Here is a 24700-nt window from a genome sequence, read left to right as displayed (position 1 = left end):
TTTTATGTCTATTCTGTTAGTTTCTCATATTCTAATGCTTGTTTGTGCAGGTAACAATAAAGTGCACTTTTTATTTCAAAGTATTACTCTTTGACCTTCACTTTTAATGTAGTAAACGGGCAGATGACTCCATGTACTGAGACCTTTAAACTCTCAGGATATAAAAATTGTCAGGTATGCTCTCTCTTGCTCCTTTGTGTAAATTCAGGGCAAGTCTTGACAATGTCCACATAGAGAGAGGCAGCATGTTTATCAAGATTGTCATAATTCTTTCCCTATGATTGTCTTAGAAAGCTAGCCTGCCTGATAAGGAAGTATTGGTCCCTCTATAAAGAGTATAATTTTTCTATCAGGAAATTGAACATCCATTTCTGTGCCATAAATGATAACATTAATGAATTAAATTACATTACTGCAAAATTCAATGACACTAAAAAGCACTCTAATTCAGTTACACGTTTTTATAATTGATTAACAAAATGTTTCTTTTTCTTACTGTCCTCTATTTTTCAGCAATATTATGAATCTAGAATAATTGTAACAGTGAATAAAAAAAACATTTATCAATGTGTTATGACTTAATTTAATGGCACACATGCTTTGGGTACCATTGAGAAGACTCGGCAAGCACTTTTTAGTGTTTTTAAAAGATGTCTAATAGACGTCTAGACATAGTCGTCTTGGCTAAAACGAGGCTAAATTTGGGCTGTTAGTGAAAATCTAATAGATGTCTAAGAATAGGCCAAAACTAGACTAGTCATCAAATAAACAGAAATTAATGACTACACAAAGTCTGTCTATTTTTACGACTAGTCTAGTTCTGGCCTGTTAAACGTCTTATATTTTCACTGACAGCCCAATTTAGCCTTGTTTTAGCCAAGCTGTCTACGTTTAGATGTCTATTAGACACAAAATTGTTTGGTTGGGATGTGCTATCTGTAAAATTGGGAGGATCAAATGCAAATCAAATAGCGTAGAAACTTTGCATAGTCCAGCAGTTCTTATCAGCTTTCGCTTTAATTGGACTTGAACATTATCAGCAGATACGTGCAATACATGTCAGAGAACGTAGTCCGAACTAGCAGAAGAATGCACAGACGGTCAAACTCTACCTACCAACATCATTCCTACAGCAAACACACATTACAAATTAAAGTAGCATAGCCTGGTGTGTGCGTATATATATATATATATATATATATATATATATATATATATATATATATATATATATATATATATATATATATATATTAATGTCTTACGGCTTCAAAAACATGCATGTTGACTGCAACATAAATTTAAAACAACAGCAGTTTCAATGTCATCACGAGAAGAGTCATTTGAATATAAATGCCGCCCCCTAGAGGACACCGACAGTTACGCAACGATGTTTTGTAACAATTTTATTGAACTTGAAAGTTGCCAAGCTTGCATATTTATTGCAGCACGTGAGACTTTCAGTTCAATTCGTGTCAACTTTTTCGGTAATGTTATTTTGTGTAATACATGCTTCAGTGAATGAAATTAAATGGCATCTATTTTATTAATGCAACATATTTATTCTGACAGAGTTTTGTGAGATAGTTTGTGTATTCTGACCAACTATATCCCGTGATTAGCCATTTCAGAGAATACTGCAGGTCAAACTATGCATCTAATTTTATTTTACTTTTAGGCTATACGCCCCCCCCCCCCTCCCCCCATAACTATAACTAAAATTTTAAATACTTTGTTTTACAGAACACAAATAATGACAATCGTGCATTTGTTTACACTCTAGACTAGCTACAATGTGATTCAGTATAACATAAGTTCATATAGCAAAAAATCTCGTTGTGCATATTTAGAACTATTAGATGACATTAAAAGACAATTAAGAATTACAGTGCTGTCTCAAAATAGTAATTATAATAAGATCTGTATACTTTGAATTATAAGAACTTTGCCACTAAGTACTTTGCCATTTTATTTTTACATATATCTGTTTTGCTGATTGACACTGGCATTATATTTAACTACTATTTTGATATTTTATTTTGATAAGTTATTTGAATCGTTAAAACTCCTATACAATAACCTAACGATACCTAATTCTTACATTTAATACGTAAGCTTATAAGATCACTTTAATCTGATGGTCCACGTGTGTTGAGAATGTAGAAGTGTGTTAGATTACATAAACAGTAATGTTTCACTACTTTTTATTTGTCCCTTATTTTTACTTACAATCTAAATATACGACTGTAAACGTGGCTGTGAGAGGATACTCGTTTTAAACAAGATTTCTCGTCCTTTCTGTCTTACATCAGCCTCCTCCAAGTGAAAGTGTCTGTTACAGGAACTGTGATAAAGAATATGAATAAAACATGACCATCTCAGAAAATCGCACTGCCACAAAACACCAGAAGAGGTCAGCAGTTAGCTAAAAAAATAAGAGACTGCTTATTCTGTTTTTCTGGATTTAACATTTTTTTTACTCTTATTATCAGACCTTTATTCAATTAACAAAAAAGAAAAAAAATAACGTTTTACTCAAACCCAAAATACAGAAAACTTATAATTAATTAATTTAATGTTATGACATTACACTTTTTGAATCATTGCAAAATTTGACATTGGCATGCACACTAGCATAAAACACGTTAGTTTAATATTACTATTTCAGTCGAGATGCTGTTTGAAATGATGTTTTAAATATATATAAAGATAATCAAAAGCAAAGATATTATTTCAAATATTTGTTTTTTAAAAAAGCAGAAAAATGTATGTACATTTTAATCTACAATCTTTCAAATTATTAAATGATGTTAATGGATATTAGGCATATGTTTCCAAAACATTACTTTGCAGGCCCATAGCCAGCCTATTAAAAGAGGTGGTTATTTTTTTTTTTTCAAAAAGTGGACCTATTTGTTGTCATTCGCTCCAAATTATGAGGTTCAAATACAGCATTTTAGTGACATTTTAAGCATTAATTTGTGCTGGATTAGCTTGTCGGATGGTTATCATTACCACACTTTTTGATGCAACAAAAATACTTCCTAAATTTGTGCTTATCATACTATTTTTGTTTACAAAAAATTCTGTTTGTTTACAAGTGTGCATTTAAACTGTAAGTTATTACAGTTTCATATATAATGTATTAACATTAGAATTTTAGAAATATGAAAAAATACATATTTTTAAATGCTAATTTATTATCATCCATCATAAAAATTAAAATAAATAAATAAATAAAAATTGTCAATCTGTTAAAACCTGTTTTAAATTAAAAACTATAGCCTATATGCAAATAACAAACTTGCCAGCTCATTTCCTCAGTCAGAATTTGTCTATTTAAATAATAAAAGCCTTCTTTTATAGGTTATTTTATTGGTTATTCTTCTTAAAGCCTTCTTCAATTGGTTATTTTCACAATTTATGATGACATACTATCAAAAATGGGACAAATGAGCTCATATACGGGCAAAATTCTGGACTTTATCAGAAGAGGGTGGGACTTTCGGACAACCAAACCCCCTCTTGCTCCGGGCCTGCATTATTATTAATAATAATAATATTATTTCATTTACTGGCTTCAAGCGGTCAGCAGATTAGTCTTTTGAGGCAGTAAAGTAAAACTGAAATATAGCCTTTCTTAAAAACATTGTTATATTATATACTTGAAAGACTAACTGGCCTCTGCACATATAATAAGCTTACACAAGTATAACTTTCCATAAACCGTTTCAGTTCCAGCAGCACTTCGAAACATAAACCATTATCACAAGCCAAGAATACAAAATTGCAACATTGTATACAGTCACACTTGTGAAATCTGCTTGACTTATTAAAGCTGGGTAAAACAGACTTATTTTAGTTTTCACTTTGCAAGCCATTAACCGTAACTGGAAACATTATGACATTATCAATTGTATCTATTGTTAATTGAACATGTAGACTGCATTTATTCTTTATATATTGTTTTGCATGCGGTTAATACTTTCTTCATATTCGGCATATATTTTAATAAACAACAGGACTATTGGGATATGGTTATCAGACCACAAAAGTCTACCTCAAATATATATAGCCTCATCACGCTTGTGTATTATGCTGCCCACATAGAGTGACAGCAGATCAATAAACTCACTACAGTTTGACAAATATTATTGGACAACATAATGTACTTTTGAGGCTTTTTTTAGGCGAGAATGTAGTTGTTTAGATTGCAACTAAGCAGTTTATTTCTAATGATAGTGCATATTTTAAAATATTTATAATTTCTGAGAGACAGCTCATCGGCGGCTATTAGCCTGTCATTGAGCAGAGCAAAGAGGGTTGACGTTGACCATCCATAAGATTGCGACAGAGACCACATAATAATAAGCCCTTAGAGGAGATAAACTCTATTTCAAATTACAGCTGATCAAATATTATGATCTTATTTTATGTTGTAGTGCTGTATTTATAACATAGTAATTGTAGTGTATTGAGTGCAACAGAGAAATAATGGGAAATAATGGGCATTTCATGCCGTTCAGCTATATAATCTTAAAATGTCAGCAAAATCACCTGTTTTGTCATCACTTTGGACATTATGCTAGAGAATCATTCAAACACTAGCTCTAAGGTGACGTTGGTGATTTAGTAACAGTTTCTGCTGTTCTGACATCAGCTGCAGATGTGAAGAAATGGGTGAAGAAAGTAGTTCCTCATACAAAAGGATTTTAAGAATCTTCGTGTTTGCTTTAGTTTTTTATATACACAATTATGCCGTCAAACTGTTGTATAAACGCAATATCACACTCGTAGCAGCCTCAAGCGTGAGCAGCCTGTGTTTTTTTTTCTGCGTCCATGTTAACAGATTAGAGCTTTCATACTGCATGCACAAGCAGCGCGTCAGCGTGAGGCGTCGCAGAAGCAGCAGTGCCGCGATAGTTTTGGCGCTGGATCTATTTTTGCCATGCTGCTCAGGCTCAATTAAAGTGACAGTGCATTGATAATGACCAAAGACACATTGAATGACAGTAAAAAACAGCAATTTTACCCAATAAATGCATCGATAATATCCACTGAATTTTATATATTCAATTAAATGAAATTAAACAATTAAAAACAGCAACAAATATTTATTTGGGCCCAAACTACAAAACCAAATTTAAAACTATTTTAGTATTAGTTTTGCTTAGTAAGTTGCACGCTAGTTTGATCATGTATAAATATCATTTTAACTATATTGTTTTATAACCATAGGCCTACAGTACATCATCCTGACAATCAAAAACAAAATGACATGATATCACAGGCGATTGTCTTCTGACCGAGTGCACCTGAAAAGACATGAATGACACTCCTCATAGAGCTTGAGAAGCATACAGCTCCTTATGATCTATATAATTTATAAAATAAAGGCTTGCAGGTTAAGGAAACAGCAAAGGAGGAAGTTGCCACGATCCTTGGTGCGAATTTAAAAGTAAAAAAAAAAGATTTAAATTCATGTTATAGTACGTACTTCAAACCTGTCATGAAGCCTCTTTTTCCTAAGAGATCCATATGGATTTGATGGGTGGAGCTTCTAAAGCAAAGTTCTGTAATGCACTGACCACACACTCACACAGCCAGAGTGGACCACAGAACTTTCCCCGAGGAGCCATGATGTGTGTGTATGTGTGCGTGTTTCTCCATATAAGTGTGTCCATATGTTGATTTTACTTGTGTGGGAATACGACTTGAAGAAAGCCTAAGCATGCATTTTTGTTTTCAAAATTTTACATTTAAAACAAACAAAATGTATCTGACATTTGCTTCAGTCATTTGGGCTTCGACAGTTTGCTTGCAGTTGCCTTGGCTGTGATGTAGCCTCCACACTCAGGGCCCAATCAGCTTCTGAGATTCCCTGGGAAGCAAAACACATGTTAGAATTTATGTCCAGTCTCTAGAATAAGCTGACGTGTCTCCATGCATTAACAACCACAAAATCCTGCAACACTGTTTAACAGAATCATGCAAATGGTTTACAAGAACTGTAATCAAGAGCTTATTTTATACAACCACATAGATCAATTTTGGCATGTTAAAAAAAAATTTAAGTTTTCATGAAATCTTTGGAATCATATATGTTTCTACAACATTTTTGTAATCATATACAAGTGGATTGTTCCATAAGATGTGGTGTATTTTGTTTTCAAAAGGATAAACAATGGACACTGACCTATATATACATACATATGTGAGTTATTAATGCTAAGCTATTGTTTGTAACACGTTATACTATCAAATTTGTCTTCAAGTTTTGTAAACAATAGTTCTCATATTTTCTTTTTTAGCAGCCTGGCATCACTTTAACGTACTGACTAAGCATGTTCAACTTTCTGTGCACATTTTCCTATGTTTAATGCTCTGCAACAAACATAAACTAGAGGCTAAAGTCACTGCTGAATGTTTAGTGTCCGCTTACCTTTCGGCTGACCGGTGGCTCTTCTGAATGTGCCTCGAAACAGACTGAATGTACCACTGGACCCCCCTTTTCTCTCTCTTCTCTCTCTCTACGTCTCTAAAGGAATGTCGACGTGGAGCTGCCAAACGTGAACGTGTATGGCACTCATGAACGCGCTCGTTAGAGACTCTTTGAGCTCGTACCCTTGGCATAGGTAGAGTGGGCATGGCGCTAATCACAGCTACCTGTCACATTTCGTGGCGTCTTGAAAGCTGAGGGGGAAGAAATACTTGAAAGACTTACAATGAATGCTTCATTTAAAGCTGTTTAGAGACATGTTATGTTATGTTATGTTATGTTATGTTATGTTATGTTATGTTATGTTACGTTTTATGTAGTAGTGCACGACGTGGGCAGCTTATCAAAAATAATTCCTCTAAGATTTTACTTGGCAAATAAATTTACATCTTAAGATATAGCCTACTTTTAAGCACTGAAATAAAAACCAAAACAAGTAGCAATGTTTGTGGAATTTAACGTTTCAATTAGGTAACATGATGTGTTTTTGTTTGTTTAAACGTTTAAGATCAAATCGTTTCATCGACATTGTTATCGATGAAGAAATAACGTCGTAACGACATGTAATAAAGAGATAAAGGCATGTCTGGCTGGAGTTGAAGCCTGTTATTGGTGGTGCTTTGTAGTAGGCGGGTTTTGCAGCGCGATTGGCTGAAGCGTCGTTACCGAATTTATCATCTGCTTGTTGATTGGCTGGTGGATATTGTGGGAGACTCCCATGTGTGTTTGGTTCTGTTACACACGCGTGTCGTCAGATTTGATTCAGAAATATGCGCGCTGTCGTGTGTGTTGCTTCTCCATCATAACATCAACTGGAAGACATGGACGACCTTTCAGCTCAATTTCAACATGAGTCGGTAAGTTTACAAACTTTGATAGCAAACAGATATATTTTGTCAAGCAGTGGGTTAATATAAATCCACATATATCCACACATATTTTGTGCAACTGGTGGAAAAGGGATATGACACTGCACACCAGAAAAGTCAGCGATACTATACTATATATATATATATATATATATATATATATATATATATATATATATATATATATATATATATATATATTAGGCATGGGATGATAACCGTTTTTAAGGTTTGGGAAAGTCAAGGTTATAAAACCACCAAAATTTTCTGTATTACCGTTCCTACACTGTACAAAATTCTGGTTTGCTTAAAATTTTAAGCTAAATCAAATTAACTTTATGAGTCCATTGAACTTAAATTGTCAAACTGACTCAATTTTATAAAATTAAGTTAGAACATGATTAACTTAGCTTAATAAGTTACAATGACCTAAAAACATGTCCTGTACGGACCAACTGATTGTATAATTACTTACAGTGTAAGGTATGTGTAAGATTTTTTATGTGATTTTTTTTTTTGTTTATTAGGACAACAGTATCTCCAGCAGAAAAGATACCCAAAGATGCTGTGTTAACATGTAAAGAAATCTGTGTTTTTGAAACTAATGAAGACAGCAGAAGTCAATGATTCATTTGAATTATTCTGCCTGACATGTTTACTGCTCCAAAATATATTAAATGTTGCTCAAAATAAAATTTATTGTGTTCAAAGGGGGAAAAAGTTTCTGTTTTTTACCCAGACATTTCAAAATAATATATTTTAGAGCAGTGATCACAATACCATGAAACCATGATATTTTATCCAAGGTTATCATACCATCGGAATCTTATACTGACCCATGCCTAATATATATATAGCTGACTTTTCTGGTGTGCAATGTATATATTAACAATAGTTTAAATTTAATAATATTTCCCAATATTATTAAATGCAATAAATTATATGTATTCATTCTTTTTACCAGTTAACATGAAGTACACCTTTTCACCTGTGGTAAATCTTAATAATCTAAAAAAATGCTGGGAATAGTAAAGCTGAAACGATTCCTTTTGTCATTTCTGAATGCCGGCCTGTATATGGGGAGTGGTGGGCAGTCAGAATAGCTCTGGGGCTGTGGTCTCGAATGCTGGCGGAGGCTGTCATGAATCTGGCTGTCAGGTATTGAAGTGACTGGTTAGTTAAATAAACATTTGACTTTGTGCACCTGATCCAGTCACACCCACAACTGCACTACTGTTTCGGGCTGGGTAGCCATTTATCCCACTGAGAAGAGTTAATTCATAAATCAATTGTCCTTTATGCACGCAAAGGCTCTATCAGTCTGTCTGCACTTTACCACAGTTGCATCATCAAATTCACCACCCAGCTGTAGGCGTGTGTACTCACCTTTCACTCAGCTCACCTTTATACCTTCTTTCTCCCAGTTATTCTTGTTCTGGATTTTTTTTTCGTGCGCGTGTGTGTAGTATCTGATGGATTGTTTTTTTAGGTTGCTCTGTGAACTAAATTCGTAATCTCATGTGCAATCTGAAGCATTTATTTGCTTGCGTGACTCCACTGAGAGGGCAAAAAGTTCAAGGCCTTCATGACCGACTCTATTAGAAACGCTTTGAGTGCTGTTTTGAGGCAATTTTTGTGTGTAAATTTACAAAAAAAAAATTGCTCACTTAAAAGTCCTTAATGGATTAAGGTTAACATACACTAATAATGTGCACAAGTCTATCTCCTACCTTGTAAACCATTGCTAATATCTGTCACTGATAGTGGATTGAAATGATTGTAAAAATATGCAGACCTGATATCAGGGATAAGTACAGTTTGAAATCCGACATCTCTGCTCATGGGCACTCATTCTGTATTCAGGTTTAAACCAATCACTCGAGCAATCACAGGAGTATGTCAACTATTACCTCTTGCCTAAATGTGATCTGAACTGAAATGAACTTGCCTGATCTGAACTTGTCTGAACTGATCTGAACTGTTTCTATTTTCAGTGCCACATCTGTAGTGTGCACGGCAGATGTCATTGACGTTTGGAGTAGAAAGCAGGCACTACAACATGTTGTATATCATATAGATAAGCTTCCTCAGTGGCAGCACAACCTCTGACCAAATTTATACAAGCCTCATAAACTCTTGGATTACCATTTATTGTAGCAAAAGAAGTGATTACATGTGATCTCATATCAGTGGCTCTTAATGTTTTTCAATCCAAGGCACCTGATCATTCGCAACAGTATTTAAAGACTTAATGTACTGGATAAAGATAAAGACTTAATATAAATAAATATATATACACTGTAAAACCCAAAAAGTTAAGGTAACTCAAACCATTTGAGGAAATCGATTCCAAAAAACCAGTTCAAAATGTTCAAAAACGAATCCTAATGAGTAGTGTGAACTTAATCCTTTTGAGTTAATGAAGCAATTTGAGCACAGTAAAACCAAATAAATGAAGAGAACTCAAACCAACTGAGTACTGTAAAACCCAATAAGTTAAGGCAACTTAAACCGTTTGAGGAAACAGAGTGCTACAAACCATTTGAGTTAAACTAATTTGTATGAGTACTGTGAACTTACTCCATTTAAGTTGAAGTAATGAGGTATTTAATTAACTCATTACCTTCAACACTGAGTTCAAAACTCTTTTCATTTGATAAAGTTGACTCTTGGGTTTTACAGTGTTGGTATATATAAATGCACTACCTGACTTGTCTTGTTGTCTATCCCAGTTGTAAGATCAACAAATAATGACTTCTAGTTAGTAATTTGGCAAAATGGCAGAAGGTAGATTTTTCAGATGATCATCTGTTGAACTGCATCCTAATCATCACAAATACTGCAGAAGACCAATTGGAACCCACATGGACTCAAGATTCTCACAGAAATCAGTCAAGTTTGGTGAAGGAAAAATCATGGTTTGGGGTTACATTCAGTATGGGGGCATGTGAGAGATCTGCAGAGTTGATGGCAACATCAACAGTCTTTGACATTACAAACCACAGGAGAGGGCAAATTCTTTAGCAGGATAGCACTCCTCATACTTTAGCCTCCACATCTAAGTTCCTGAAAGCAAAGAGGGTCAAGATGCTCCAGTATTGGCCAGCCCAGTAACTAGACATGAACATTATTGAGCATTTCTGGAGTAAGATAAAGGAGGAGGCATTGAAGATGAATACAAATAATCTAGGTGAACTCTGGGAGTCCTGCAAGAACGCTTTCTTTGCCATTCCAGATGACGTTATTAATAAGTTATTTGAGTCATTGCAGAGATGTATGGATGCAGTCCTCCAAGCTCATGGGAGTCATACACAATATTAATTATTTTTCCAATGCACCATGACTTTATATTCTATACTGTACGTTATTTCTGACAAGACTTTTTTTTAAGTAAAGTCAGATCTTACTGTCCTAATTAGATACTTAAAAATCATGGAATGATCATATTTTATTTCGGTAAAATAAGCGTAATCTAGAGGCCTTTGCTTTTCATATAAGCCACTTTTTATACCAAATGATCAACTAGAAGTCAAATTATTATTTGTTGTTCCTAAAACTTTTTCAAGAAAATAAGAATATACCCGGTTAGATGCAAATTTCTTTTAATTGGCAAAGAAGCCTGGAACATACTGTCAACTTGTCAAAAAGAGCTTATACAATGTGTATCCTGGTAACAGTTTCTTAAAAATTTCAATTAAAAACACAAGCTAAAAAACACGCATGTTAACCTGCTAGATACATTTTAGTGTTAAAACATGCTGGTAGCATGCTAATTCATGCTAGAAACATGCTGGTATGGATACTAAGCCATGCTAGCAACAGGTTAACAACATGTTAATTCAGTTTAGCAGTGTGTTGAACATGCTAGAAACTAATACTGTATGTTGACACAAGTGTGCCACACTAGCAACACATTGAAACATGTTAGCAGCATGGTAATTCTTAGAAGCATTTCAACCTGCTAGATACATTTTGATGTTAAAACACACCTGTAGCATGCCAATTCATGCTAGAAACATGCTGATAACATGCTAATTCATGCTAGCTATATGTTAAAACAAGTTAATTAATTTTAACAGTGTGTTGAACCTGCTAGCAACTAATGTTGTATGTTGACAATATGCTAAAAAGCTACAGTGCAGTATGTTAAAATGTGATTAGCTTGTTTAAACAGTGTTAGAAACATGCTAACAACCTGGTAAACATTATAAAAACATTTTATTTTAAATTTTACATTATTAGCAACATTAAGTAATGTGTTGCTTTTGCTTATTATTCGTTAGATATCGTTTAGAGAGATCTAAACCACCTCCATCCATATGGTTCTGTTTATTGTTTTGCTACCCCTACCTGTGCTCATGTAGTCACATTACAGGTGTATTTGGCAAGAAGGCGGCTGTCAGGCAAATGAATGCGGATGCAAATCATGCACAAAACATGACTGATATGGCAAGAGTTCGCAGAAAGTTCATGCAAACATACTCCTATTATAACATCTGTGTACTTGGCCACACACAAACATGGCATTATCTGTTTTACATTATGTCTCTCTGTGTTTAGGTTTTGATTGATATTTTATGGAGGCAGGATGTGGATTTGGGGGTGGAGCGCGAGATCTTTGATGGATGTCTCCGGCAGAGGGAGGAGGAGACCATGAGAGCGAGAACAAGAGAAAGAGACTTGAAAAGAGAGAGAGAGCTTGAAAGGATAATGCAGAGGTTACAAAAACTAGACAAGGAAACTGGAGAGTGTTTGCCTAGCCCTGCATCTGTGAACTCTCAGGTAACCACTTCACTTCACATGTGAAAATAACAAAACAAGCACCCCTTAGTTAAAAGTGCAATAAGAGATTGGCTGCTTCTGAAATCGCATAGTTCGTCCAATCAAAACGCTCAGCTCAAACATTACAGTTGGCTGGCCTACCTGCCTATCAAAATACTTAAATGTGTACATCTGGGCTCCCTGTTTGGCCAGAAAGCTTTACTTCATTGGTGCGTTAACAATTTTTTTTTTAAGTTTGATGTTGTAATTAGTTGCTAACTGTGCTATAAAGTTTTCTCTCTGGTAAATTGGTTATGTGATTGTATTGTAGTGAAGTTATGTTGTCTAGCATTTATCATTTCAGGAAACATGGCTTTGAATGTTGATTTGAGGGTGCACTTTTATGGCCCGTTTCCACTGCGTGGTACGGTTCAGTTCGGTACGCCGTTTCCCCTGTCAAAAGGTACCTAAAAGCGAACTGTACCATACCACTTCTTGGGTACCCTTTCAAAAGGGTAGCAAAACAAAAGGGTACCAAAAGGCAGAGCCAGACGCGCAGCTGAATGCCATTGGTTTACAGAGATACGTCACTAGCTTGAGCAAAAGCCAAGAGAAAACAATGGAAGCGCCATTTTTAAATGCACAGCCAAGACATTACACCGTAATAATATATACATTTTATAACAAGCTATGGTTGACCCGTCTTGATGAACAGCCACAAAGTCAAGAAGAAGAGCAGAATTTACCCTGTGCCCAGTAGTTGTTTACAAGGCCGTCTAAAGCACAAGTGGTTTTCCTTTCTCGCGAGAGCTCGCATGTGTGTCTATATTTTAAATAATGAACTTCTTGAGCTAATGATAATAACATGCGCATGATTATTGAAGTGCTTCTGACATCCTCTCATTTCATAAACAGAAAAACGCAAGAACGGCGCGCAAAAAAACAGAAGCCGGAAAAAACAAAGGAGCAAATGATTCTTTCAGCAACCTAAAACATGAACAACCTGCCATGTTTAACTATTATCATCATTTTTTGGACTATTATGAACTGGGAATGACTGAATTACTCTCTAACAGAGGTTACATGTGCTAGCGAAGACTAAAGATACAGATGAGAGGTTTGCAGCAGTGGTGTAGTCCTTGCTATACTCACGTATACTTAGTATGCCTACTTTTTTCCATGAGCTGTTTTGGTGTTACGACTTCTGAGTATCATACCCTCGGTATACTCACTTGTTTCACCCAATTTATGTGTATTCGCATCTCCTTTAACGGTATACCAAATGTTTTTTTAACGTGCATATTAATTTGTTGCAGTTGGTGCATCTTTGTTTAACTTGTGCCATTCCCCGCCCCCTGACGACCGCAGCAACTGTGAGAACATTTCGTGAGTTTTTCGAAGATCACAACAAATCAGCTTATTGATGTATCATTGAAACATTCAAGTAAAATTAAAAAACAGCATGGCCGTCACTTTAGCCCTCCTACATTTCCATTCAGCCCCCCTAAAACTTTTGTGATTATCTCATGAACTGTACACTACTAAATGATCGCCTTAGTCCCCTCTAAATTTGATATAAACCACAACTTGCTTTTCATTTAGTCAGCAAACCACAGCTGTGCAGACCGTGAGCACAAGGTGTGTGTTTATCGATAGATTGTTAGAATATCTGCATATTTGGAGTTTTTTGCTGTGAAAACACTTGTTTCCTCTGCGCTCCCCTCAGCACAGATGTTTTCTCCAGTGAAAATGTAACTCTTAACAGACATGTTGCTGTTTATTTCACAATTAACAGTGAAAATAAAAAACAGTGCATGTAGCATTAACTATATCATACAATCATGCACAGGATTAAACACAGTGACAGAACCACTTAATGAATGTACTCATTTTAACTGCATATCTGAGTGACATCAGAGTCAAACATCATGTGTTGTTTCGTTTTAAATAATGTATGTATATATATATATATATATATATATATATATATATATATATATATATATATATATATATATATATATAATAAAAAAATAAATAAAAATAGGCTCATATACATTTAAATACAGCTCAATATACTCAGCCAATCTCCGGGTCTGTTGGGGTCACTATTACCTAAGCATAAATCATTGAATTGGGATTAAAATGAATTTAACTGTACTGTACTACTCAGTGGAAATGGGCCATTAGTGCTATCAGGCTAACGTTAGCATTTTCCAAGATCTACTATTGCACTTTTAAAAAGATCAGGTAAAGGTCACAGAATAATGAACATTAATTCACTCTTATCTTGTTTCAAACTTGTAGAATTTTGTAAACAAAAGAAGATATTTTGAGGAATTTTGGTAACTTAAAAGATGACAACTGACCTCCATTTGCTGTAAAAGAAAATGCTGGGTTCCACACAATTCTTTCATGTCATCCCAACACAAATCAATAAATTTACCTTAAACAATTTTACAAATTTAAATGGATTGATCATAAAACAATTAATTTGTCCCCTAAAAACTAAATACATTGTGTTGTTTTAACTCATTTTAAATAAGTAGTTTGGACAAGCAGCAAAAGTCATTTTTGAGAAAAAAATACCTACAATGGTTTGGTTTACAACATTCTTCAAAATGTACCCTTTTGTGTTCATTATAAGAATAAAACCCAAATAGGTTTATAAGAAGTGGAAGGTGAGTAAATGATGATCGAATACTCTGAATACAGAAAACCTCACAAAATAACAAAAGTCTCACAAAATAAGACCCGCTCACACACCCACACACTCTGTTGTTCAGTGTTGCTTACAGAGATTGTGCTTTGTTTTTTGTGCTATCCTTTAGGCTGTGCCTTTCTCAGAAATGTTACCCTCTACGGTGTCGACTCAGTCTTCACCTGTTACCCAGAATCCCTTGTTGTCTGCCCTGCTGTTTTCTCAGAAGCCTCAGAAGCTTCCTACTCAGAAGCAGGGTTTCGGTGAGCTGGCGTCGCTGCCAGATTTACAGGTACTTTCACACAATACAAAAATCCCACATGCCTGAACAATAAGTTTATCATTTGAGTTATGGAATACATTTTCTTAGCAATTTTACAGACTTTTTACAATTTTGGGTTATGGTAAAAATAAAAAATAAAAATAAAAAAAAAAGAGGTGGATGGCACAGTGGCTAGCACTGTAGCCTCACAGCAAGAAGGTTGCTGGTTCATGTTCTCCCTGTGTTTGCATGGGTTTCCTCCGGGTGCTCAGATTTCTGCCACAGTCCAAAAACATGCTTTATAAGTGAATTGGATGAACTAAACTAGCTGTAGTGTATGTGTGTGTGTAAATACGAGAGTGTAGGGTGTTTCCCAGTACTGGGTTGCAGCTGGAAGGGCTTCCACTGCATAAAACATAAGCTGGAATAGTTGGCGGTCCATTCCGCTGTGGCGACCCCTGAGAAATAAGGCACTAAGGCGAAGGAAAATGAATGAGTGAGTTTTATTATACCTAAACAACCACCTAGATGTACATTATCCCACTTACTACATAGCTACTTGCCCCAAAACTAGCAATTAAACACAAAAGATTGATGTGACCTGTAATTATTAACTCTTTAATTAACGTAAAGCTTACAGAAACAAAAATGGCTTAATGCAACCACTGAAACTAAGAACACAGGCTTTTGCGGGTACTTCGAATCATCTTGACTATTAATGAATATCTTCATATCCATATAATTAAAGAGCCCCAATTATGCATTATAAAAGGTCATATTTTGGTTTTGGGGGTCTCCAACAACAGTCTGATATGTAATCAAAGTCAAAAAACAACAACACGCATTCAGTATTATTGCACACAGCGGCAAAAGCTGAACTATTTTGAATCTTGACAGCCACACGTGTGTAGGAACAGCTGACGGTGGCCATAGAAACAACAAACGGCAGTGGATCGCGAGCTCACAAACACATTTAAATCTGTTAACAAAGCGGCACGCGTCGCGTTTTCAACATGGTTTTAGACGCTATATCAGAATATAAAGAGTTAACCAGATACAGTACAAGCGATTACAAGTAACAAAACACAATTAAATACATATTTTGCAAGCTAGAGAAAACAAGGAGGCAATCATTTTAATCGCACTTAAGTTACTTACACTTGTGAAATGGAGGAAGGAACTGATCCATGAACTGTGTACTGTAAAGTTCCTGTCAAGCTCTGACAAAGTCCCATACATCAATAGTCTTTTCTGATCATTCCCTTTAACAAACGGCCGATGAATCCCCCATTGTAAGCGTGCTGAAGCACTCGTCAGAATAATGACGGGAACACAGCACAAGGTTGGGGCTATAATGCTGAGGTATTTTTTGCAAAAATAAACTTCAACCACTGACTCTTCACAGCCTCATCTTTGGGTAGGAAAAATAACACTAACTTTTCCACACACTTCCGCACAGCATCGATGCGTCTTGATTCAACTGAAATCTGCTACAGTGTTTGTCTTCTTTTCCTTTCTAAAGTTTTTGTGGGCGGGGCCGGGGGTTTAAATTTTCTACGTGTGTAACAAATGGGCGGGGCTTGAGTTCCGTATCGATGTCATGGCGGCACGACTAAAGACTCGTTACCTCCACGATTCAGTTTAACCACTCTGAGTGGACTTTTTTATAGATTAATCAATAGTTTTAAACACGGTGCACATTCAGATTTAAGCCTTAGCTGGATATTTCACTTCATTTAGAGCTGTTACACATTGCATGGAAGGTCATTTTCAAAAACCCATAATAGGGGCTCTTTAAAACAAATATTTATTCATGCTTATCTTTATTGCCGCTCCTCTTGATTGTTTGGCGTCGTCTTATGACGAATGAAATACGTAGGTTAGTGTAAGCAGCATTCAGGCATTTTTTTCTTCGAATTTTACAATTGTTTTCTTCTTTTTTTGTAACATCAAAGTAATATAACTAACATAACTTGGTGAAATTGTCGAGTTTCAAATTCCTCCGCATATTATTTGGTAAATTTTGTGTAAAAATGTCTAAAGCGATTCACACAGTTTATCTAATCAGCAGTATTAAAGCTTTTAAAGCAATAGTAATTAAATTGAGCTGTATGCTTATCAGAGATACCGTGGGTTAATGTTTATGTCGCCATATGATAGCATGCAGGTAATGTCCCTATTATCTCTGAAAAGAACGTCCTGACATATCACAGATGTCTCTACATTAGCCTGGTCTGAAATGACACCCACAGCCCACATAGTCATATGTAGGTTTAGATTTACATTTTTATATATTTTAAAACGTAAATCTTTCCTGTGGTAATTCATTTTCAGCATCGTCACTCTAGTCAATCTAGACTCTAGTCCTCAGTGTCACGTAATACTACCAAATATAATTCTAGTATGATTTAATGATCAAGAAGCATTTATTATTTTTGTTACCAATGTTGAAAACAGTACAGGCATTTAATATTTTGTCAAAATTGCATTTTTTGGGGGATTTTTTGATCATTTAGGTGCTCAAAACAACAGCATTTATTTTAAATCTAAATCTTGTGACTTCTGTTAGGTAATGCATCCTATTTGAAAACACAAAAACGGTTGGATATTAGTGTAAATACTTTGATTTACCATCTAAAATATGCATGATGTCAGGGTTTAGAATGGTATCTTGCTCCTTTTTAATCATGAGAATGCAGTTATCTTATTCTCTTATATTTTATTATAACTAGCAATTCCTTAAAGGTGCCATAGAATAAAAATATGGAAATACCAAGAGCAATGTTCTCAAACTCGATTCCTGGAAGGCCGCAGCTCTGCACAGTTTTGCTCCAACCCTAGTCAAACACAACTGATCCAACTAATCAAGGTGTTCAAGACATCAAGAGACTATTTTCAGCTTCGTCTTTTCAGTCTTGTGTCTTATAATACTACAAGAAAGCATGCTAATAGGATTTAATGATCACGAAAAATTGACTATTGTTATATATGTTGAAAGTAATAGTGGTATTTAATATTTTAGCGGAAACTGCAATTATTCTGAATTTTTTGATAATTGAAGTGTTCAAAACAACAGCATTTATCTTCAATCTAAATCTTGTGACTTCTGTTAGGTAATGCATCCTATTTGAAAACACAAAAACGGTTGGATATTAGTGTAAATAGTTTGATTTTCCATTTAAAATATGCATGATGTCAGGGTTTAGAATGGTATCTTGCTCCTTTTTAATCATGAGAATGCAGTTATCTTATTCTCTTATCTTTTATTATAACTAGCAATTTCTTAAAGGTGCCATAGAATATAAATATGGAAATACCAAGAGCAATGTTCTCAAACTCGATTCCTGGAAGGCCGCAGCTCTGCACAGTTTTGCTCCAACCCTAGTCAAACACAACTAATCCAACTAATCAAGGTCTTCGAGACTATTAAGCAGGTGTGAGTTGGAGCTGGTTGGAGCTAAACTATGCAGAGTTGGGGCCTTCCAAGAATTGAGTTTGAGAACATTGACCTACAGGTTTAGCTGAGTAATAAGAGTTCAGTACATTGAAACAAACACCATTGTTTCCTCGTTCCTCATGTAAATCATGTGAGTGTATTATTCAGGTGAACAACTAAACAATTATAACAAAACTGACTCTGATAATCCACATGGGATCCTTAATGTGCATACTCCGTTTGATTGGCCTTAATGTTTCCTATTGGTATTACAACAATTATATAGTATTTCATATTTTTTAGGTTTATCCAAGCCTGGATTAAACAGACTCGTATTTTGAAAATGGGTACTAAATAGGAGCTGTTTTGTGAACAGGCATTCAAGCACAGCCACAATGTTCACAGCTCTTAAGAATGTAAAATGAGATTATAAATTTATGCTCCCCAAAGAGACATAAGGTCTATTTAAAGTATCTTTTGTTAATTTAACACACACACACACACACACACATTTATATATATATATATATACATACATATTTATGCACCGTGTCATATCACTCAGCTCTTTCTGTGGTATTTCCAGATTGAAAGGATGGCAGTACACTTTATAAAATTTCAACAAACTACAGCTCAGCACTGATGGCACGGTTTACCTGCTGCCTCGTAACTCAGCACTCAGAACATGATGCCAACAGAATATTTAAATTATGCTGTATAAAACAATATCTTTGGTTTTTTATTGAGATGTTGTGGACGTCATTGACCTCATTTATGACCTCTTGACGTTACTGTGACGTATTGTGAGCACTTGTGATCAGATTACTTGGTTTATTGACTTAACTGACAATTTATTCATTAGATATTGCATCATCATTCTAGCTTCTGATTTCAAACATGCATTAGGGTTACTGCCTAAGTTTGGTTCTCTTTAGAGATACACTGATTGAACACAGAATCCACCAAGCCCGTTTTTGTTTTCTGTCACAAAGTCTGTAACTGGAACATCAACAAAAGCAAGAGACAGTGATGGCAGAGAACCTGTGCGTTGATTATATATTTGTAATCTGAAAAAAACAACCAATGAGACGTGTGTTTTATTGAAATAAAATGCTAAATGTTGCTTTATTAAAGGGATAGTTCACCATAAAATAAACGTTTATGCAGATGTTGATGTTAATTCCTGTTTGTGCTTTCATATATGTTAAAGTTTTAAAATACAACTCTAAACACATCTCAGTTTGTACCTTTTGTTGAATATAATGATAATTTAGCCAATATTTCATCCTCAACACAACTGAGGAGCAAACTAGGTTATTCTGGTCACATAAATATGTCCACTTCAGTTGAAAATACTCTTATGTAACAAAGAATTTACTCTCAGTTTGTTCAAATATGATTGTTTTTCATGTGTCTAATGCACGTTTATGCACCGTGTCATATCACTCAGCTCTTTCTGAGTTTTTTCCAGAGAGAAACGATGGCAGTATACACTTTTAAAGCTAATCAGTTTATGCAGAGAGGTTGATATTAATTTCTGCTTGTGTTTTCATAAACGTTAAAGCTTCAAAATTCAACTCTAAATACATTTCAGTTTGTACCTTTTGTCGAATATAATGATAATTTATTCTAATTTATTAATGATAATGATTTAATTTATTCTATTCTATTATTCTAATTTATAATGATAACTATGTCCACTTCAGTTGAAAAGACTCTAATTTAACAAGATATTTACTCTCAATTTGTTAAGATAAGATTTTGCATGTGTTTAATGCACGTTTATGCACCGTGTCATATCACTCAGCTCTTTCTGTGTTTTTTCCAGAGAGAAAGGATGCCAGTACACTTTATAAAACTAAATAGTTTATGTAGACGTTGATATTAATTTCTGCTTGTGTTTTCATATACGTTAATGCTTAAAAACTCTAATTCTAATCTAAACACATCTCTGTTTGTACCTTTTGTCAAATCTATTTATAGTTTAGCCAATATTTCATACACAACACGGCTCAGGAGCAAACTACGTTACTCTGGTCACATAAATATGTCCACTTCAGTTGAAAAGACTCTTATTTAACAAGAAATTTACTCTTAATTTGTTGAAATATGATTTTTTTTATTAGTCAGCTCACTTCAGAATACATCGCTCTGTGTTTTTATGTGTGTGAGACATGTTCTAGCTTGTACAATTCTATATTTTCTGAACGATGCTTGAATTTAAATTAAATACTGATGTAACACCTTTTTTATTCTCATGAACTTATTTAAAAATCTCTTAATAAAAAAATGTCTCCTTTTTTCCTGTTAGTATTATCTGGATGTCTTGGAGTCTGAGAGCTCAAGCTTGCCCCTAGAGGACATCGCTGAAATCTGCCAACCTAACCTCCCCGATCCACATCCGGAAAACTCAACAGATGCTTTCTGCTGCATCAGTGAGCTCACACAGGCTATATCAGACTCCTTAACATGCATACCCTCTGATCCAGTAGAAGTCCTGGAAACATGCATACCGACACTCTCAGATTCCAGCAACTCTATGTATTCCCCCTCAAATGCAATCTACACCCCTGAGAACGAAGTCATTTTACCCAAATGCCAGATCAACGATTCGGTCCTCAGTGAGTTTTGCTCTGAGCTAAACACATACACCATTAATGCTGACCAATTAAACATGGCACCTGCCCAACAGACTCTCTCCCAATTCGAGGAGCGTCACGTTCTGCTGGATTTTGATGACTCGGCTTCTGTGGGCTCTGTGGATTTAGAGACTTCCCTCTACGAGTCCTTAAGTAACGAACAGTCGGACAAAGACGAGCTGGAGAGCATCCAATCAGATTACACCGATCTGCTGTCATTATCCGCAGATTCAACAATGTATGAAACTGTTACAAACGCAGAAAAGCAAACACAAAAGACTAGTGTTCGCCGCGGGTGTCGGGACGAACAGCGAGCCCGAGCGTTGAGCTTGCCTTTGAGTGTGCATGACATCATCCACCTGCCTGTGGAAGCGTTCAATGAAGCCATTAGCACATGTAAACTCAACCACGCTCAGCACACGCTCATCAGAGACATCCGGAGGCGGGGTAAAAACAAAATGGCCGCCCAAAGCTGCCGCAAACGGAAGATGGATAGTCTCTTCGGGCTCGAAGACGAGATTGAGGACCTGAAGAGGAAGAAGGATCAATGCATGGAAGAGAAAGAGAGGAACGCGAGAGAACTTTGTGAGATGAAGGAGAAGGTCGGGAAACTTTACATTGAAGTGTTCAGAATGTTAAGAGATGAGCGCGGGAAATCGTACAGTCCCAGAGAGTACAAACTACAGCTCAGCACTGACGGCACGGTTTACCTGCTGCCTCGTAACAGAGCACTCAAGAACAAGATGTCGACAGAGGATTTAAATATTGCTGTATAACAATTCAACGACTTTATATTTGGTTTTATTGAGATGTTGTGGACGTCATTGACCTTATTTATGACCTCTTGATGACGTACTATGAACACTTGTGATCAGATTAGTTGGTTTACTGAGTTGATGGACAATTTATTCAGCGGACATTGCATCATCATTCCAGCTTCTGGTTTCAATCATGCATTACAATGACTGTATAACTGGACTCTTATTTTGAAAACAGGCATACTAAATGGGGCAGTTTTGTGAAGCAGGCATTCAAGAACAACCACACAATGTTCACAGCTCTTCAGAATGTAAAATGCGAGATTATAAACTTATTCTGTGCTCCCCAAAGAGACATAAAGTCTGTTTAAAGTATCTTTTGCTAGTTTGACATATAAACATTGTGATATTTCCTGCGTATGTTTGTAATGAGGCAACAAACACATGTAAACCGATTAATATACATGTTTAATGTAGGTTTATGCATCATGTCATATCTCTCAGCTCTTTCTGTGTTTTTTCCGGAGTGAAAGAGTGCCAGTAAACACTTTATAAAACTTGTATAGACCCAGAGAGTACAAACTACAGCTCAGCACTGACGGCACGGTTTACCTGCTGCCCCGTAAAAACAAGATGCCAACAGAGCATTTAAATATTGCTGTATAACAATTCAACAACTTTATCTTTGGGTTTTTATTGAGATGTTGTGGACGTCATTGACCTTATTTATGACTTCTTGACGTCACATGCACGAACATGGAGCACTTGTGATCAGATTGGTTGGTTTATTGAGTTGACGGACAATTTATTCAGCGGACATTGCATCGTCATTCTAGCTTCTGGTTTTAATCATGTATTACGGCTACTGTATAATTTAATTGGAGACTCTTATTTTGAAAGCAGGGATACTTAAAAGGTGCAGTTTTGTGACAGGCATTCAAGGACAACCACATAATGTTCACAGCTCTTCAGAATGTAAAATGAGAGATCATACATTTATTCTGCACTCCCCAGAGAGAGATAAGGTCTATTTAAAGTATCTTTTGTTAGTTTAACAAAAAAACATTGTGATATTTCCTGCGTATGTTTGTAATGAGGCAACAAACACATGTAAACCGATTAGTATACATGTTTAATGCAGGTTTATGCATCATGTCATATCTCTCAGCTCTTTCTGTGTTTTTTCCGGAGTGAAAGAGTGCCAGTAAACACTTTATAAAACTCGTACGGCCCCAGAGAGTACAAACTACAGCTCAGCACTGACGGCACGGTTTACCTGCTGCCTCGTAAGAACAAGATGCCAACAGAGCATTTAAATATTGCTGTATAACAATTCAATAACTTTATCTTTGTTTTTTTTATTGAGATGTTGTGGACGTCATTGACCTTATTTATGACTTCTTAACGTCACATGCACGTACATGGAGCACTTGTGATCAGATTGGTTGGTTTATTGATTGACTGAACATTTATTCATCAGATATTGCATCATCACTCTAGCTTCTGGTTTCAATCATGCATTAGGGTTACTGCCTAATTGAATTGGGAAAGAATGAAATCTCCAAAATGCTGTCAGTGTTACAGCACTCACATTTGGAGTTTGGTTCTCTTTAGAGATGCACTGATTGAACACAGAATCCACCAAGACAGTTTTTTTTATAGTCTATAACTGGATACTGGAACATCAACAAAGGCATGTGACACATAAGGCAGAGCATCTGTGTGTTTATTATGTATTTGTGATCTGAAAAACCAACCAGCAATTAAATGAGAAGTAAGATGGCCGCCCAAAGCTGTCACAAGTAAAAGAAGGATCAATGTGTTAAAGAGAAAAAGAGGAACGCTAGAGAACTTTGTTAGACGAAAGACAAGGTCAAGAAACTTTACAGAGAGGTGTTCAGACTGTTGAAAGACGAGCGCGGAACTTGTACAGCCCCAGAGAGTACAACCTACAGCTCAGCACCGACGGCATGGTTTACCTGCTGCCCCGTAAGAACAAGATGCCAACAGAGGATTTAAATATTGCTGTATAACAATTCAACGACTTTATCTTTGGGTTTTTATTGAGATGGTGTGGACGTCATTGACCTTATTTATGACTTCTTGACGTTACATGCACGAACATGGAGCACTTGTGATCAGATTGGTTGGTTTATTGATTGACTGACAATTTAGTCAGCGGACATTGCATTATCATTTTAACTTCTGGTTTCAATCATGCATTGGGACAGTTGACTCAAAAATATTTTTTTTTTGTTCACTATTTACTGTAAATTCTAAACTTTCATGAATTTCTTTCTTCTGTTTAACGCAAAACAAGGTAATCTGAGGAATGTTGGAAAATGCAGACATTGAGATCCATAGTAGGAACAGAACAAATACTATGCCTGTCAATGGCTGTTTATTTTTTTTTTCCCAACTTCTTCATTTGTGTCCAACAGATGAAAGAAAGACAAACGGGTTTGAAATAAATGGAGGACGAGTAAATGATGACAAAATTGACATTTTGGGTGAACTATCCTTTTAAAGCAGAGAGGAATTTCTCATCATATGAGCATCACATTTAAAACACATGTGAAACACAAAAAACATGTGGGTAAATATGTCCAAAACCCCATTTTATATGTATCTTACGTATGTTCCACATGTAATTTTAACATTTGAAGCTTGTTTGCTTTATATTAGATACAATTAGATACAATGTAATTTAAATCAGTAACTGCTCATGCATGTATAGCATCTCTGGACTGTTTAAAGCATCGTTGCCTCTAAATT

General features: G+C 35.5%; 1 protein-coding gene across 1 annotated transcript in view; it reads left to right on the top strand.

The window, feature by feature from the left end:
* The first annotated feature begins 7271 nt into the window (after positions 1-7271).
* Positions 7272-24700, top strand: part of nfe2l2b (nfe2 like bZIP transcription factor 2b) — an 18045-nt gene continuing 616 nt past the window's right edge. Inside the window, exons 1-4 of the mRNA XM_056459579.1 lie at positions 7272-7356; positions 11929-12150; positions 14961-15122; positions 20840-24700. The exon at positions 20840-24700 is cut by the window's right edge and continues 616 nt beyond it. Coding sequence (XP_056315554.1) covers positions 7321-7356; positions 11929-12150; positions 14961-15122; positions 20840-21943 — 1524 coding nt within the window. The 5' untranslated portion in view covers positions 7272-7320 and the 3' untranslated portion in view covers positions 21944-24700. The remainder of the gene's footprint in view (positions 7357-11928; positions 12151-14960; positions 15123-20839) is intronic.

The sequence above is a fragment of the Danio aesculapii genome, chromosome 6, assembly GCF_903798145.1.
Source record: "Danio aesculapii chromosome 6, fDanAes4.1, whole genome shotgun sequence".
Taxonomy (NCBI): Eukaryota; Metazoa; Chordata; class Actinopteri; order Cypriniformes; family Danionidae; genus Danio; species Danio aesculapii.
Note: the sequence above shows the minus strand (reverse complement) of the source record. Positions and strands in the feature narration are given on the sequence as shown.